This window comes from Sciurus vulgaris (assembly GCF_902686455.1).
Source record: "Sciurus vulgaris genome assembly, chromosome: 16".
Lineage (NCBI taxonomy): Eukaryota > Metazoa > Chordata > Mammalia > Rodentia > Sciuridae > Sciurus > Sciurus vulgaris.
The window spans coordinates 38,210,901-38,226,397 of NC_136477.1; the positions used below are offsets into that span (position 1 = coordinate 38,210,901).

At 35.9% G+C, this 15,497-nt stretch overlaps 1 protein-coding gene across 2 annotated transcripts in view; it reads left to right on the forward strand.

The window, feature by feature from the left end:
* NGLY1 (N-glycanase 1) overlaps positions 1-12,039 on the forward strand; it is a 53,251-nt gene extending 41,212 nt beyond the window's left edge. Inside the window, exons 10-12 of one of the 2 annotated variants that reach the window (XM_079114277.1) lie at positions 1,241-1,426; positions 10,567-10,744; positions 11,122-12,039. In XM_079114277.1, coding sequence (XP_078970403.1) covers positions 1,241-1,426; positions 10,567-10,744; positions 11,122-11,297 — 540 coding nt within the window. In that variant the 3' untranslated portion in view covers positions 11,298-12,039. The remainder of the gene's footprint in view (positions 1-1,240; positions 1,427-10,566; positions 10,745-11,121) is intronic. The other variant, XM_079114278.1, reaches the window with a different exon arrangement.
* Positions 12,040-15,497: the final 3,458 nt, after the last annotated feature.

Genomic DNA, 15,497 nt, shown 5'->3' on the forward strand with positions numbered 1-15,497 from the left:
CCTAGTGCCCAAAATTTTTAAAAGAAGCCTAGTGTACTATCTTGGTCAGTTAGCATATACTATAGCAAGATGTTGACACAGATTATCTCAACAATGGATTTTTTTTTTCTTCTCAGGGGCCCTTTAGCAATATCTGAAGACATTTTAATTGTCACAAGTTGGGGGAGGGTATGTCACTGGCACCTAGTGAATAGAGGCCTAGAATGCTTAACAACCTGCTCTGTACAGGATAGTTCCCACTACAAAGAATATCTGACCCAGAATGCTGTTTGTGCCTGTATCTTAAGGGGGATAAAAGCCACTGAGCCAGGGCACTGAAAGACACAGGATAAATCTATCTTGTCTTTGAAATGTTAGATGAACTTAGTGATTTCAGGAAGTAGGAATTATTTTAGATTAAAGCAAACAAATTTATTTTTGGAATAAAACATAAAAATTGCCTGGAATTTTAAGGTAAAACTTGAGCTTTTGTGTAATCTCACACATTAAAAAGACTACTTTAAACCTTACTTCTCATAGACACTCTCCTACCTTAGGGTATCAGGAGAGGAAAATGATAAAGTAGCTTTAGGTTGAGGCCTAAAGGATGAGAAAGAATCAAGTACATGGTGATTAGAAAGAATACCAGCCTAGACAGGGAGCTGCATGTGCCAAGGCCCTGAGTCAAGAACCAACCAGACCCTTTTGAGGAACTAAAGGAGAGTAATGTGATAGGAGCCTTAGAAACACTGGAATAATAACATGGGATTTCATTGGAGAAGTTGGACAGGGTTAGAACACCTGGGGCCTCTGAGTCTTGGTGGTAAGTTTGGAGTTTAAGGACTGCATGAAATCAGTGAAGTGAGTTAGGCAAGAAAGAGATATAACCCAGTTTATAGATTTTTTAAAAATCACTTTCAGCATGGATAGAATAGGTAAGAGTTGAAAGCTGGGAGTCAACTTTTAGAGACTCTTGGAGTAATCCAATGAATAGACGGTAGTGGTGGTGGTAGAAAGGGAGAATAATGAATGAATTTAGATACATGACGAATCACAAAAATTAAGAGAGCTCATTGTTCTTTCTCTAGTAATGTCTCTTATTATATCAGCATCATACTCATATTTAACCTATAAAATTTAACCAGTGTGAGTTTTCCATTAGCACAATTTTTTTTCCCTTTTCAAGTTGAAGATAAATCTCTTACTTATAGATATAGTAGTTCCTCTAATGTTGAAAAACTAATTCTGCTTTCTTTTTAAGAGAAAGGAAGCCCTGTTCATTCCCTCTGAAAATGAGAAGATTTCTAAACAACTCCACCTTTGTTACAATATTGTGAAAGATCATTATGTCCGAGTTTCAAATAACAATCAGACCATTTCTGGATGGGAGAATGGTGTGTGGAAAATGGAATCCATATTCAGAAAAGTTGAAACAGACTGGAACATGGTAACTTAATACATAAAACTATTTAAAATGTTTGTCATTGTTTAAATAAATATAGATTGGCTTCATTTTTCAGTTTTGTATAATGGAAAGCTGATATGCCAAAATTGTTTTTACTAATTCTTTAACTGAGGAAAGAAAGTCCTCTTTCTAATGTGTAATCAAAAGTACATTAGGAATTCTTGCATTTATATCAAGAAAATATCCATTTTCATCAAAGAGTCTGAATTTATTTCATGGGAAATAGGTCATCAGTTCACATGACTGTGTTTTGCTTGAGTACATAAAGTGTACTGCTATTTGATTCCTTCACAGATGTCTGTTACATTAGGAGTTGTAGTAGATTTAGTCCAAAGGCCCAGGAAGCTAACCATCTAACAGGCTTTCATTTCATAAAAATATGAGTGAGTAAGCAACAATACTGGTTATTTTATCTCTGTGTCTTAAAAATACATAAATAAAAGGAGGCCTGGACTATAGTAGTTCACTTATAAAGTCAGATTACACATTATTATCAGTAACAAGATAACTGACATCTTTAAACATCCCTGCTGCTTAGAAGCATTCCATAAACAAACTCTGAGCTATTCAAGTGACCCTAATACATATTATGGATTAATTTTAACAGGAGCCAGTTACCTTACAGGGCGCTTTTAAAGTTAACTTGCTAAGATATTTAAATGGGAAGGGAAGTTGGTCATTGTAAGACACATTGGATAGATTAAAAAAGTGAGTCACAGATGGAAGGACTGCTAGTGTTTATGAACATTACTGTATGTTATCATTGTAGTAGGTATTACTCAGGTACCAAAGACAAAGAAATAAGGTTTCTACTTTCTTTTTTCCCCAATCATAAGATTTTTTTCCAAAACTTATCTTTTACTTAACCTGTAAATATCCTGTTTAAATCACATTCTCTTTTAATAAAAGTAAGGAACTTTTTATACGAAAGCAAGAATAACAGGATTACTAAAATTGTAAATTTGGGGATTTTCTTCTTTCACCAAAGAAGTACATAAAAATTTTAACATTTTTAATTTCAAGGTGTGTATATCTGTAGTTTATATAGTTAATCTTTTGGAATACTATCTTTAGCCTAAAAAACTCCTAAATAGAAAGCAGGGTAGAAGTATTGTATAGTTAAAGTCTCTGTGTTGGCTAACTGAAGAATAATCATGCATTTCTTCCTAACCAACAGTGTTAACAAGGAAAGTAATGGTGGAGAAAATAATGATGTGTTGCAGATATGATGTTCTGATAAACAGGGCAGTCCTGAAGCATATTTCTTCTCTGTTTTATATATTTATTTGTCCATCAGCAAATATTTACTGAGTATGTTGTGCCAGGCATTACTCTTAGTTACATGAATAATAAAATGAAGATACGGTTCCTGCCCTCACAGTCTAACAGGGGAAACTGAAGTGTTAGCATCCCTCTTCACCACCATACAGAGTGCTATAATAAGAATATCAGCACATTACTATGGAAACACAGAGGTGGAGTGATTAGCTCTAGCTGTGGGAGTTGGGCAAAGCTCCACAGAGCAGGCGACATTTGAGCTGGACGCTGAAGGATGAGTAGGTGTTTCTCAAGGAAACAGTAGGAAAAAAGCATGAAGTACGAAGCATGTTTTGAGATCTCTAAATAGAACATTGTGGCTAAAAAGGGAGTATTGTATAAGAAAGAGTTAGATGATGTAAATGAGATGTGAAGGCATTAAATGGAAAACAGACCCTTATTTGAAAAAAGCTTATGCCTTGAAACACTTTTATATAAGGCATCATTTCTTAAAATTTGAATGAATTAATTTCTACCTACAATATTTAGTATCAAATGAATAAAAATACTAGAATCTTGTAGAGAGTGACAACCCAGAAGTAACAGTCATTATTAAGCGTGTATATTCCATTTTAAAATCAGTAGTTCTTCACTAGCCTGTCTGCAGTTAGGAATTCTCTGGCTCTGCATCTTTCCTCAGGAATCTCCAACCTCGTATCATGACAGATCACTTACAGCCTGCTCTTGGATTTTTAGAACATATTTTTACCCTCTCAAAGAGGTATTTTCCCAAGGTCATGTGGAATTACTTAGCAAGAACACTGTTCATTGATACCTGAATTAAAAGGAATATAGAAAACTAAATCAAGAAGACCAGTATACTTTTGGTGGGAGGCAAGTGATAGCACCTTAATAACAGTGATGTTAATAAATTCCTAACTGGTCTCCCTACATCTGCCCTGGTCCCTTTAATGATGCACTTCATTCTAGTAACTAGAGAAATGTTTTCAAAACCTGAACTGTTAGAGTGCTCTTAGGGTAAGAAACGTCTCTGGAGGCTAGCTTCCTTCTGTGACTTTGCGTTGCTTTATGCTACCCGTTCCTCTGGGCATTGCATCTGCACTGTCCATCTTCTTCACAGAACTTCCTTTACTGCCCCTTTTATTTGGTTATTTGACTCTTATCCTTAGAACCTCATTTAAACCTCACTCCCTCCAGTCCCAATAACTGGATCCATTTCACCCTTTAGGATTCATTGCACCACAGTCCTCTCCTTTGTGACATTTGTTCAACAAGATATGTATAAGATTAGATTATTTGTATCTCTTCCACTAAACATTCCTCAAGCAGAGACCTTCAGGAGCTATTACAACCCTTCAATTGCAGTTATAACCACAGTTCTGACCTAGACTTTTGTACTCAAGTATCTAGTATAATGCCTAATCCCTAACAAAAGATAAGTAAAGATTTTGATTGTAAGAAAGAATGAATGCCTATGGACTATAGATACTCTACATTATTCAGTGTCCCTTGGATGATCGCAGATACTTTGGATTTTTGAGCAGTTTTATCACTCTGTCACTAACATCATTTAGGACTTTTTGGTGCATGGGCATTTTGTCAAGAATTCATTCATTTAGTCATTCAGCAAACATGCACCTCGCCAAACATTGTGCTTGGTGTGCAGGGAGGAATGAATTTAAGAGGCAAGCCTCGAGGTGTACATTGACTAATGAAAGACATGGGGGCCAACTGTTGAGATTAATGGAGTAAGTGCTAGAAGAATATGAATCTGCATTTGATGCCAAGGAAGGGAAAACAAAAGGAAGAGCTACTAACTTCCTGAGTCAGAGAAGTCCTTGCAGAAGGAATTATATCTGAATGGCTTTTGTAAGAGGAGAAAGAGGGAGCGTTTCTCAGTATGAGTACAGAATGTAGAATGGGAAGGTTTGGGGGCATGAGAAAGAGTATATGCAAAAGCACTAAGGTAAGAAACATCTGGTACATTGGGAAGAGTAGGTAGTAGGGAATGTGAAGGAGAATAGTGGGGAATGAGATTAGAGCAATAAATAGTTGCCAGGTCCTAGGGATTTTTGAATTCCTGACAATTATGTACTAGGAAACTATGGAAGGGTTCAGGCAGGGGAAGACATGATCATAATGGTGTTCCAGAGAGGTAATTCCAGAAACTATAAATGAACAAAATCAGAAATATATAATAGATTTAATTACAGTGGCAACAAAGTGGATTCATGCTTAATTTCAGTGATGAAATGGAATAACCAAAAAGAAGATTCATGAGAAATGCCAGTTTACCAGCATTGCATTAAAATCCCTTGAAGTACAGCTGCTCTGCTGGATATCTTGTAGGAATGACTGACTGCAGGGTGCCTGCTGTATGGTGAACTTAATTAGAGCGAATGTTAGCAACCTAAGCAGAATAATTTTAATAGAGTACTGAAGAATGGCTTCAAACAGTGCACTAAAAACCAAACCTCCAGGAAATCATAGCAGCCTGACATGTAGTAATCAAAAAATCTTTAAGCAAAGGTCTTCTGTATTCTACACAAAAAAACATAAGAAGATACTTACGGATTGTTCTCAGTCCCAGAGATGGTGATCCTAGACCTTATATCACAAGTACACTGGTCTTGTTCTCACCCACAGGTTGTGTATGCCTAGCTTACAGATGCCAAAGGAGGGGCAAGGGTGGGTCACTGGTGATGGGGTAGGTGATATATATATATTTACCTGGTACATTGGGAAGAGTAGGTAGTAGGGAATATGAAGGAAAATAGTGGGAAATGAGATTAGAGCAATAAACAGTTGCTCTGATCAGTCTAAATTCAGTCTACAGGAGACAAGCTGCATAATTTATGATTTTACTAGCACTCTTAAAGTAGAATAGCAACGTTTATCTCCTAAGTAGATCCACAGATTGCAAAACTGAGCAGGTGGTACTATACATAGTAAACTAAACCTGTGAATTTAAAAAGCCAGTAAACAAAAACTTGTATATCAAATAGGAAGTTAGGAACAATCAACAATTGCAATAAATGGGTTTTTCCCCCCTCTAGACAAATGAATATTTGAGAGCTTAGAAAATGTTTTCCTCTAAGATAAATTACAGTTCCTGGTTCTGTTGGTATTTATCATGTAGAGACAGGACCATGATTGGATTTTATATAAATCCTATTATTTTGGCCTACTTTAAATTACCAAACAGTGAGTATCTTCTTCATCACTTCCTATCATCACCTCTACATAATTTCTTTCAGTTGGTTAAAATGATACAGACATAATGTATTATGTAAAATGATGTGGATTTTCAATCTGATATCCATAAACTCTAGCATAAAAGAACTCTTTATTTCCTCACATTATGTTTGTGTATTGAAACACTTAAGAATTCAGTCATAAACTCCATTACATCCTTTTAACTTTCTAAGATTTTAAAAGCTAAAGCCTTTAGGACATAATTTAAGTCCTCAAACAAGCAGTTATTTTAGGTGTGTTCAGGAGCTATGGCAATTTTTGGAGTAAGCTAGAAATCTAAAGTTGACCTGATTTCAGACTATCATATATCTATATTTTGGCGGCAGCGGGGGGCGGCATTTGTAAACTACTGAGCTGTGAAAAATACGCAAGACCTAGAATTACATATTGAGATGTAAATATGAGTTTATCTGTTTCTGCCTTAAGATTACTTTCCCCAAGTCTTCTGGTTTCTTCCAACTTTCTTTCTTTCAGGAACCCCTTTGTTTGTCTCATCTTTTCCACATAACCGCCTTTACTAGCCACTTCCTTGAAAGAGTAATGAAGCTATGGGTAGTCCCTAGACAGATAGCCAGTAGTTTAGGGTTGGTAAAACCAGCAACTTTAAGGGAACACCCATGTAGTACTGAGCCCCACATTCTCCTTACAAACAGCTGTAAGAGGAGCACACAGTAGGTTGTTTTTTTGTTTGTTTGTTTGTTTGTTCGTGATGCTGGGGATTGAAACCAGGACCTTGTGCTTGTGAGGCAAGCACTGTACCAACTGAGCTATGTCCCCAGCCCAGGTGCACATAGTAGGAACATGTGAGCCTGAGAGGGTGTTACAGCGGTGGCTTTCAATGTGAGTGTAGCAGTCACAGTCCATACATCAGTTTATCAACAATGAATAACAGTTGACTGTACACATGTAGTCTGAGAAGTTCAAGACCATTTTCCTTGGAGAGTGATTGTTCAGTTGTTATGTGAGCTCTAACTTATTGATCCTAAAAACTTTCAAATTAAATTAACCTGGTAGAAAACAGCTATAGGTCACCAAATAGAAACTAGAATGTTAGCAGTGATGGATTTTTTTAACTTGATGAGTAAAGACTAGAATATATTGTAAGATACTTTCATAGCAGGTGTTTTATATGATACTTTCAAACATGTTTACCCCAGACTAAAGAGAGTGTGGGTTAGGTGTCTAAAAGTATGGAGTCGCTTGAATATATGCATTTGTATTCAAATTTTTAATAATTAATACTTAATATTTCCTCCTTTTTATATCCAGAACTTGTGCCTCCAAAGAGTTTACAATTTGGTTAAATTCAGTCAGACAAAAACACATGTAATAGTTATATTTAGGTAAAGAAGTATTGGAAGTTCAAGGTGGGGTGAAATTATGGAGGATTTTGAAAGTTAATAGTTTAGACTTAAGGCAGAACCAGGTACTTGCTGGGTGTTCTAGACCAGACAGGTGACATGAAGACAGTGGAATTTTAAAAACATTAATTTGATCAGAGTAATAACTAGAATTGAGCAGCATAGGCAGTTGCAGTAAGACGAGTATAAACTCTTTATACAGTATAAATATAAAAGTTTTTTGTTTTCGTTTTAAAGACATTTCAAAGAAGTACGTAGATTTTTGTGTGAATGTAGACATGAGGGATAAATAATTGAAGAGTCAGATCCTTTAGGGTTTAAGCTTTAATGAAAAGTTGCCTGTGATAGACTAAGGTTGTGGATAACAGTTTTCATGTCACCATATTGAGGAGTATAGATGAAATTACAAGAGGGAATGAGCTGGAAGCATCCAGTAAACTTGGATGCCTTAAATTGTGTACATATAACGTGGTAAAGAGTAGCCAAGCATGGTGGTACATGTCTGTAATCTCAGCAACTCAGAGGCTGAAGCAGAAGGATCATAGGTTCAAGGACAACTTCAGCAACTTAGGCCATAAGCAATTTAGCAAGATCCTGTCTTAAAAAATAAGAAGGGCTGGAGATGTAGCTTAGTGATAAAGGGCCCCTGGGTTCAATCCCCAGAACCAAAAATAGAAGTGGTGAAGGGAGGTATTGATGAAAGAACAGGGAGCTAAGTAGAAAAGTGGGTGTGGATGTTACCTCTTGAACTAGTAGTTAGCAATGGTTAAGATATCTCAATTTAGAGACTGACCCGTCTCACTCTAGGAAAGCTTATGTGAATATCCAGTCTTAGAAGATAAATTAAGGAATAGTTACATTTAAAATAATACTTTTTTCAGCAATATTCATTATAAAGTTCATTTTATTTATTTTTTAATTTATTTTTATTGTAAACAAATGGGATACATCTTGTTTCTCTGTTTATACATGAAGTAGAGGCATACCATTTGTGTAATCATACATTTACATAGGGTAATAGTTTTTGACTGATTCTGTTATTTTTTCCCCTCCCCCCCACCCCTCACCCCTCTTTTCCCTCTATACAGTCCCTCCGTCCTCCATTCTTGCCCCCCTACCACCTCCTATTATGTGTCATCATCCGCTTATCAGCAAGATCATTCGTCCTTTGGTTTTTTGAGAATGGCTTATCTCACTTAGCATGATATTCTCCAGTTTCATCCATTTGCCTGCAAATGCCATAATTTTATTATTCTTTATGGCTGAGTAATATTCCATTGTATATGTGTATCACAGTTTCTTTATCCATTCATCTATTGAGGGGCATCTAGGTTGGTTCCACAATCTAGCTATTGTGAACTGAGCTGCTATAAACATTGATGTGGCTGTGTTACTGAAGTTTGCTGACTTTAAGTCCTTTGAATATAGGCCAAGGAGAGGGATAGCTGGGTCAAATGGTGGGCTGTATCTCTGTAGTATGCTGATTTTAAGTCCTTTGGGTATAGGCCAAGGAGTGGGATAGCTGGGTCAAATGGTGGTTCCATTCCAAGTTTTCTAAGGAATCTCCACACTGCTTTCCAGAGTGGCTGCACTAATTTGCAACCCCACCAGCAATGTATGAGTGTACCTTTTCCCCCCATCCTCGCCAACACCTGTTGTTGCTTATATTCTTGATAATCTCCATTCTAATTGGGGTGAGATGGAATCTTAGGGTAGTTTTGATTTGCATTTCTCTTATTACTAGAGATGTTGAACATTTTTTCATATATCTGTTGATTGCTTGTAGATCTTCTTCTGTGAAGCGTCTGTTCATATCCTTAGCCCATTTGTTGATTGGGTTATTTGTATTCTTGGTGTAGAGTTTTTTGAGTTCTTTATAGATTCTGGAAATTAGTGCTCTATCTGAAGTATGAGTAGCAAAGATTTTCTCCCACTCTATAGGCTCTCCTCACATTGCTGTTAGTTTCCTTTGCTGAGAGAAAGCTTTTTAGTTTGAATCTATCCCAGTTATTGATTCTTGCTTTTATTTCTTGTGCTATGGGAGTCCTGTTAAGGAAGTCTGATCCTAAGCCAACATGTTGAAGATTTGGACCTACTTTTTCTTCTATAAGATGCAGCATCTGTGGTTGGATTCCAAGGTCCTTGATCCATTGTGAGTTGAGTTTTGTGCAGGGTGAGAGATAGGGGTTTAGTTTCATTCTGCTGCATGTTGATTTCCAGTTTTCCCAGCACCATTTGTTGAAGAGGCTATCTGTTCTCCATTGCATATTTTTGGCACCTTTGTCTTGTATGAGAAAATTGTATTTATTTGGGTTTGTGTCCGTGTCCTCTATTCTGTACCATTTATCTGACAGTCTATTTTGGTACCAAAACCATGCCGTTTTTGTTACTATTGCTTTGTACTATAGTTGAAGTTCTGGTATTATGATACCTGCTGCTTCACTCTTCCTGCTAAGGATTGCTTTAGCTCTTCTGGGTTTCTTATTCTTTCAGATGAATTTCATGATTGCTTGCTCTATTTCTGTGAAGTATGTCTTTGGGATTTTAATTGGGATTGCATTGAATCTGTATAGCACTTTTGGTAGTATGACCATTTTGACAATATTAATTCTGCCTATCCAAGAACATGGGAGATCTTTCCATCTTCTAAGGTTTTCTTTAATTTCTTTTAGTGTTCTGTAGTTCTCATTGTAGAGGTCTTTCACCTCTTTTGTGAGATTGAGTCCCAAGTATTTTATTTTTTTCGAGGCTATTGTGAATGGGGTAGTTTTCCTAATTTCTCTTTCTGAGGATTCATCACTTATGAATAAAAATGCATTATATTTGTGAGCATTGATTTTATATCCTGCTACTTTACTGAATTCACTTATGAGTTCTAAAAGTTTTCTGGTGGAATTTCCCAGTTTCTCTAAATATCTAAAGTTCATTTTAAATAGCCTTATTTAACTTCTTAATTTAAAAGAATGATTTACCAAAATTTTATTAGTATGTTGTCTTTTAGAGCTGTACTTGTGGGGCACCTGCATTCAAGTGACTGGTCTATACCAAAAGAAAAAGTTGGAATAAAGTGAAAAAAGAAATGTTAGCAGGAAGAATCGTTCTTCAGCAGGGCAAACTTAGTTTTTAAATAATTGTACATTGTGCCTTATGGCAATAAAAGACCTTTCACTGTTTTTTACACTATTTGATTATTTCTGAGAATTCCTTTCTCCCCTACCTATTTTATAGGTGTATTTAGCCCGAAAGGAAGGATCATCTTCTGCTTATGTTTCCTGGAAGTTTGAGTGTGGGTCAGTTGGCCTAAAAGTGGATAGCATTTCCATTAGAACAAGTAGTCAAACCTTCCAGACTGGAACGATAAAGTGGAAATTGCAATCTGATACAGCCCAAGTAGACCTGACAGGCGGTAAGTAAGCATTTGAATCATGAAGTGTTTATTTACCACATAAGACTGCTCGTACTTGTAGCTGACCTTTTCATAATGAAAAGTTACTCATACTATTGAGGTAAAAATATTTTAAAAATAAAAACCTGTTTAATCTCATTGGATCAGAAAGGCTGATGTTTTTTGTGGTGGAGCACAAATGCAGAGAGAAAAAACATTTCTTTGCGTCAAAGGATGCATTTCCTCCATAGAGAATAATATGTATTTGTTTTTTTAAGGGTTTGATTTTAACCTACAAGTCACCCTATAGAAAATGCATTCTAAAACTATTTCTTCTATTTCTTTATGTCTGTAAAATACCAAAAGCAAAGTGTTAATTTTTTTTCCCCCTCCAACAGATAAAAGTCTTCGCTCCTATCATGATTTTTCTGGTGCCACTGGAGTTATTTTGGAAGCAGAATTAAGCAGAGGAGATGGTGATGTTGCTTGGCAACATACCCAGCTGTTTAGACAAAGCTTAAATGACCATGAAGAAAATTGTTTGGAGATAATTATAAAATTCACTGACCTTTGAGAACCTGAATATTATACAAAAGCTGGCAATAATCAAGGACTTACCATGGCCTAAAGTAGTCTGTTGATTCAGTGCATGCTTAGTTGGCAATTTACTACCCTCTGCTAGCATATTTCTTTTGCTGGCTGTCCATCATGTAACCCTCGTTAAAATATATCTTTATACTGTGGACCATAATGAAATCTTGAATTAAAAACTCCCTTCCATATGTGATCGTATTGGCATAACATCTTGTGCCCCCATATAAGATTTTAATCTAAATAATGTAAGTATAGTTTTAAAAGTAAAATGATGGTATTCATGATTAAATGCTGTTCATGATTGTGATAAAATCTTGGGCTAAAAGTAATTTAACATTTTCTGATGAGCCATTAATTTCTTTATAGGTGGTTGAATTAGATTTTCCTAAGATTCTTAATTTTTAACAAATGTGAAAGTATAGTATGTCATAAGTTATATAATGCATGAAAATTTTTATGATTGTAAATATGTAGGCATTTAAGAAATAAAATGAATTATTTTGCCTTACATCTTTTTAGTGGTTCCTTTGGCTAAATATAAAACTTTACTATGTATGCTAAACCTTGAAAACCACTTAAATAGATGTGATTATGAGAGCATCTAACATTGACAGCATGCATCAAATATGCCTTGTAAATTCCATAATGTGGACACTTCAGTGCTTTACCTTTGAGTTGTATTTTTATCTACCTCATTGAATAAAATAATCTTAACTTTGAAACTTTGTAATTCTATTATACAGTATTTATATACTATATGAAGTTTTTTCTAAGTGTTCTATATTGCCTCTCTAATTAAATGAACACCTATTAAGCGTGTGTGTACAAAACATTATGACAGTACTGTGGTGGAAGGAGTAGTAAAAAAGACACAGCCCCAGGCCTCCACATGCTTTTGTGATATTCTATAAAGGAAGTTCTCAACTCTTCATACATGAAAAGAACATTGCCCAGGCTGCCTCAGCCTCACAAGAAGCTGGGATTACAGGCATGCACCACCATACCAGGCATGTTAATAGACACTATACAAAAGAGTTTAGAACAAGTAGAGAGATGAGATGGAACAATTCTCCAATAGTGTATAAAGTTAAATCGCAGTAAACTTGAAACTCTTAATTTATGCCAAAAAAGTGTGATAGTACAAAGCCCTTGATAAACTAGTACTAAGTATAGGCTCTACTATATGTAGTAATCATTTAGCATCTTCTAACTTAAAAGCACCTAGTCTGTTGTGACTAAAGAATGAATGCTAAGGGGCTGGAGTTGTGGCTCAGTAGTAGAGCACTTGCCTGGCATGTGTGGGACCCTGGGTTCAGTGCTCAGCACCACATATAAATAAATAAAATAAAACATGATCCATTGATAACAAAAAAAAATTTAAAAAAAGAATGAATGTTAGAGCACTGCATGAATAACTACACCAAGTTCTTGATCATACTTCTGATTGATTGACTTTTCACTGCTGTCACTCATGTTTAAGACAGATTTGTGCCTTGATTTCGGGTGAGATCACATCATGATGAATTCCACAGTCTGCTTTATATTGCAGTGTGTTTTGGGTTATTTTTTCTTTCTTTTTAAATCTTGCTACAAATTACATTCACAGGGTGAACAAGATATATTTCTGATGCTTTGATCAATTTATAAGGAAAAGAAGTACCTCTAATTAAGGGAGAACTACAGAATATTTTATCATCCTATACTTTTGTGGCAGGATAGAGGTTAGAGAGTAGAGGTTAAAGATTTAACCCAAACTTCTCATTTTTCACTGAGAAAAACTCAAGCACAGTGGTGGTAAATGACCAACTAAATAAATTCAGTGATAGTGAATAGTGAATAGAATAGTGATGTAGGCAAGATTTACTTAAGTATCTTTATATCTATCAAATTGCAAGATTATAGAATCATGGACTTGTGTGTGGGTTGCTGTTTTAGTAGGTGTTTCAGGAATACAGAGGTTTTTATAGGAATGTTCAGGTTGAGAAGGTATTATGCTTAACTTCTCAAAGATTTTTCTTGTATAGTTAAGCTTTTCTAAAGATACTTTGTTCAACAACCCAAGTTGTGTTTTGCTTTACAGTCCAAGCATATAAACTCTGACAAACTAATAACTCTGATCCTATTCTGCCTTCTTTAAAATATTCTTGGGGAAGAACAAGAGTAAACAAGTTTATCATGATTTTTTTTTTTTTTCTGCTCTGTTACAATGACATTCTCTTTTGATTAAAACAGTGCTTTATTTCTGATAAGAGGTTTAGAATGGGCCCAAACATTGTGACCGCTTTTTGAGTTTCTAATGAGAGCCAATGACTTTTGGTGTCTTATTTGGTCATAGTGACATTGGAGATAGTAGTCAGTGTTCCATATCCCTGTTGTACAGATGAAGAAACTGAAAGGCCAAGGGGGGCCAAATACTTTGGTGTCTGCATATCTGACATCCCTTTCCTATTTGTTTCAGTGCAAGTAAAAACAAATTTGAGGGCAGCAGACTTGCTCTCTTAATTTTTTGACATGCTCTGAGATCAACAAAATTGTAGGTAGCATCAACTAGAAAATAAATAAGCCAGAAAGACCCTCTGAAAAACACAAATCAGAAAGTCTGACCACATCTTTTCTACAAGAGGACATCTCAGGTTGTCATGCAAGCCCTGGTCACAAATTTAAAATGTTTAAATTATTAAAGCCATTTTTGTTAAAAGTTCAGTCAAAACAGTCATAAAGTAAAAGTGCTGCTTTCACTCCCCATACTACACTGCTTTCTGAAATAACTGCCAAATTTTTTATGTGTCCTTTCAAAAGTTTCCTGTGGATTTTCATATCCATACATGTATACACACAAATCAGTTTTCATGTGTTTGATTTATTTCTATTTCTGTAAATGAATGTGTATTCTTTTCTTCTTGTGTTTTGTTTTTTATTTTTTGTGGTGTTGAGAATGGAACCTCTGGTACCCAGCATATGCTAATCAAGGGTCTACCACTGAATTACATCCCCAACCCCTGTGCTTGTTTTCTTAATAATGTGTCAAGATACATAGATTTTTTTTCCCCCTTGTTGTTATAAGCACTGATGCAATGAACATCCTTTTTACATGTTTCCTTAACATAGTATGTGTATAAAGACGTGCTTTTTAAATCTTAGTGGCTATTGTCAAATTACCATTTAAATGAGGTACACCAATTTACACACCCAGTAATAGGCATGTGAGGGCACTCATTTCCTCCCATTTGAGCCAAAACTAAATTGTAATTGTGATAGCCAGCCAGTGGTCCTTGCCTGCAAACTTTCATGCCTTTGTGCTGTCCCTCCACACCATAGAGCCGGCCTGTGTGTCTGGTGGAAGCAACTGTGGTATTCTGAGACTGGACTTTGGCTCTCTTTGTTCATTCTTCAGCAAGCCAGTTGCCATGCCACCAGGACAGTCAAGGTCTGTGGAGAGGAACTGCAGCCCCTTTCAACTTGCCGACTGTGGAAATGGATCCTCCAGCCCAAGTCAAGCCTTGAAAGATTGCACCATTGTGAGAATGAGACACCCCAAGACAGAATTGCCCAGCTAGACCCCCGCTGATTTCCTAATACACACAGAAACCATGAGAGAAAATAAATGATTTTAAGATATGTGTTGGAGTATTTGCTTATATAGCATTAGGCTTCTAAAATAGCAATACTATTTTTGCCATTGTGAAGGGTAAAAAATATCTAGTTCTAAATTACACTTCCTTGTTTACTTGTGAGATTAAAGTTTTTTATGTCTAAGCCATTTTTGTTTCCTATTTAAATTTCCTATTTATAAATTTTATAACAAAAATACATATTAATGTATATCAAATACATCCATCTCTTAAGTATTGTTTCCTTCCTGTCAACTTGAGTTTGCTAGATGATGGTAATGTCTATCTGTCTGTCTCTCTCCCAGACTAATTAGAACTTTCCTAGACATCCCTTGAGTTAACCTGTTTTCTCCTGGATTCTATCCCGTTGTTCATCTTGGTTCTTTTTCATGTTACCAATGTTTTCGAATGTTTACTCTGCTATATGTGTGGTGAAGGACTATGCTGATAATATCAGGTAGCTGTCCTGGGATTCCCATTCACTGTGTGATTATTTGCTCAGTAGAACCCCTGAATTGGAAGGGACAACATAAGTGAGGGACCCAATATGCCAGCCTTGTGCTTCACAC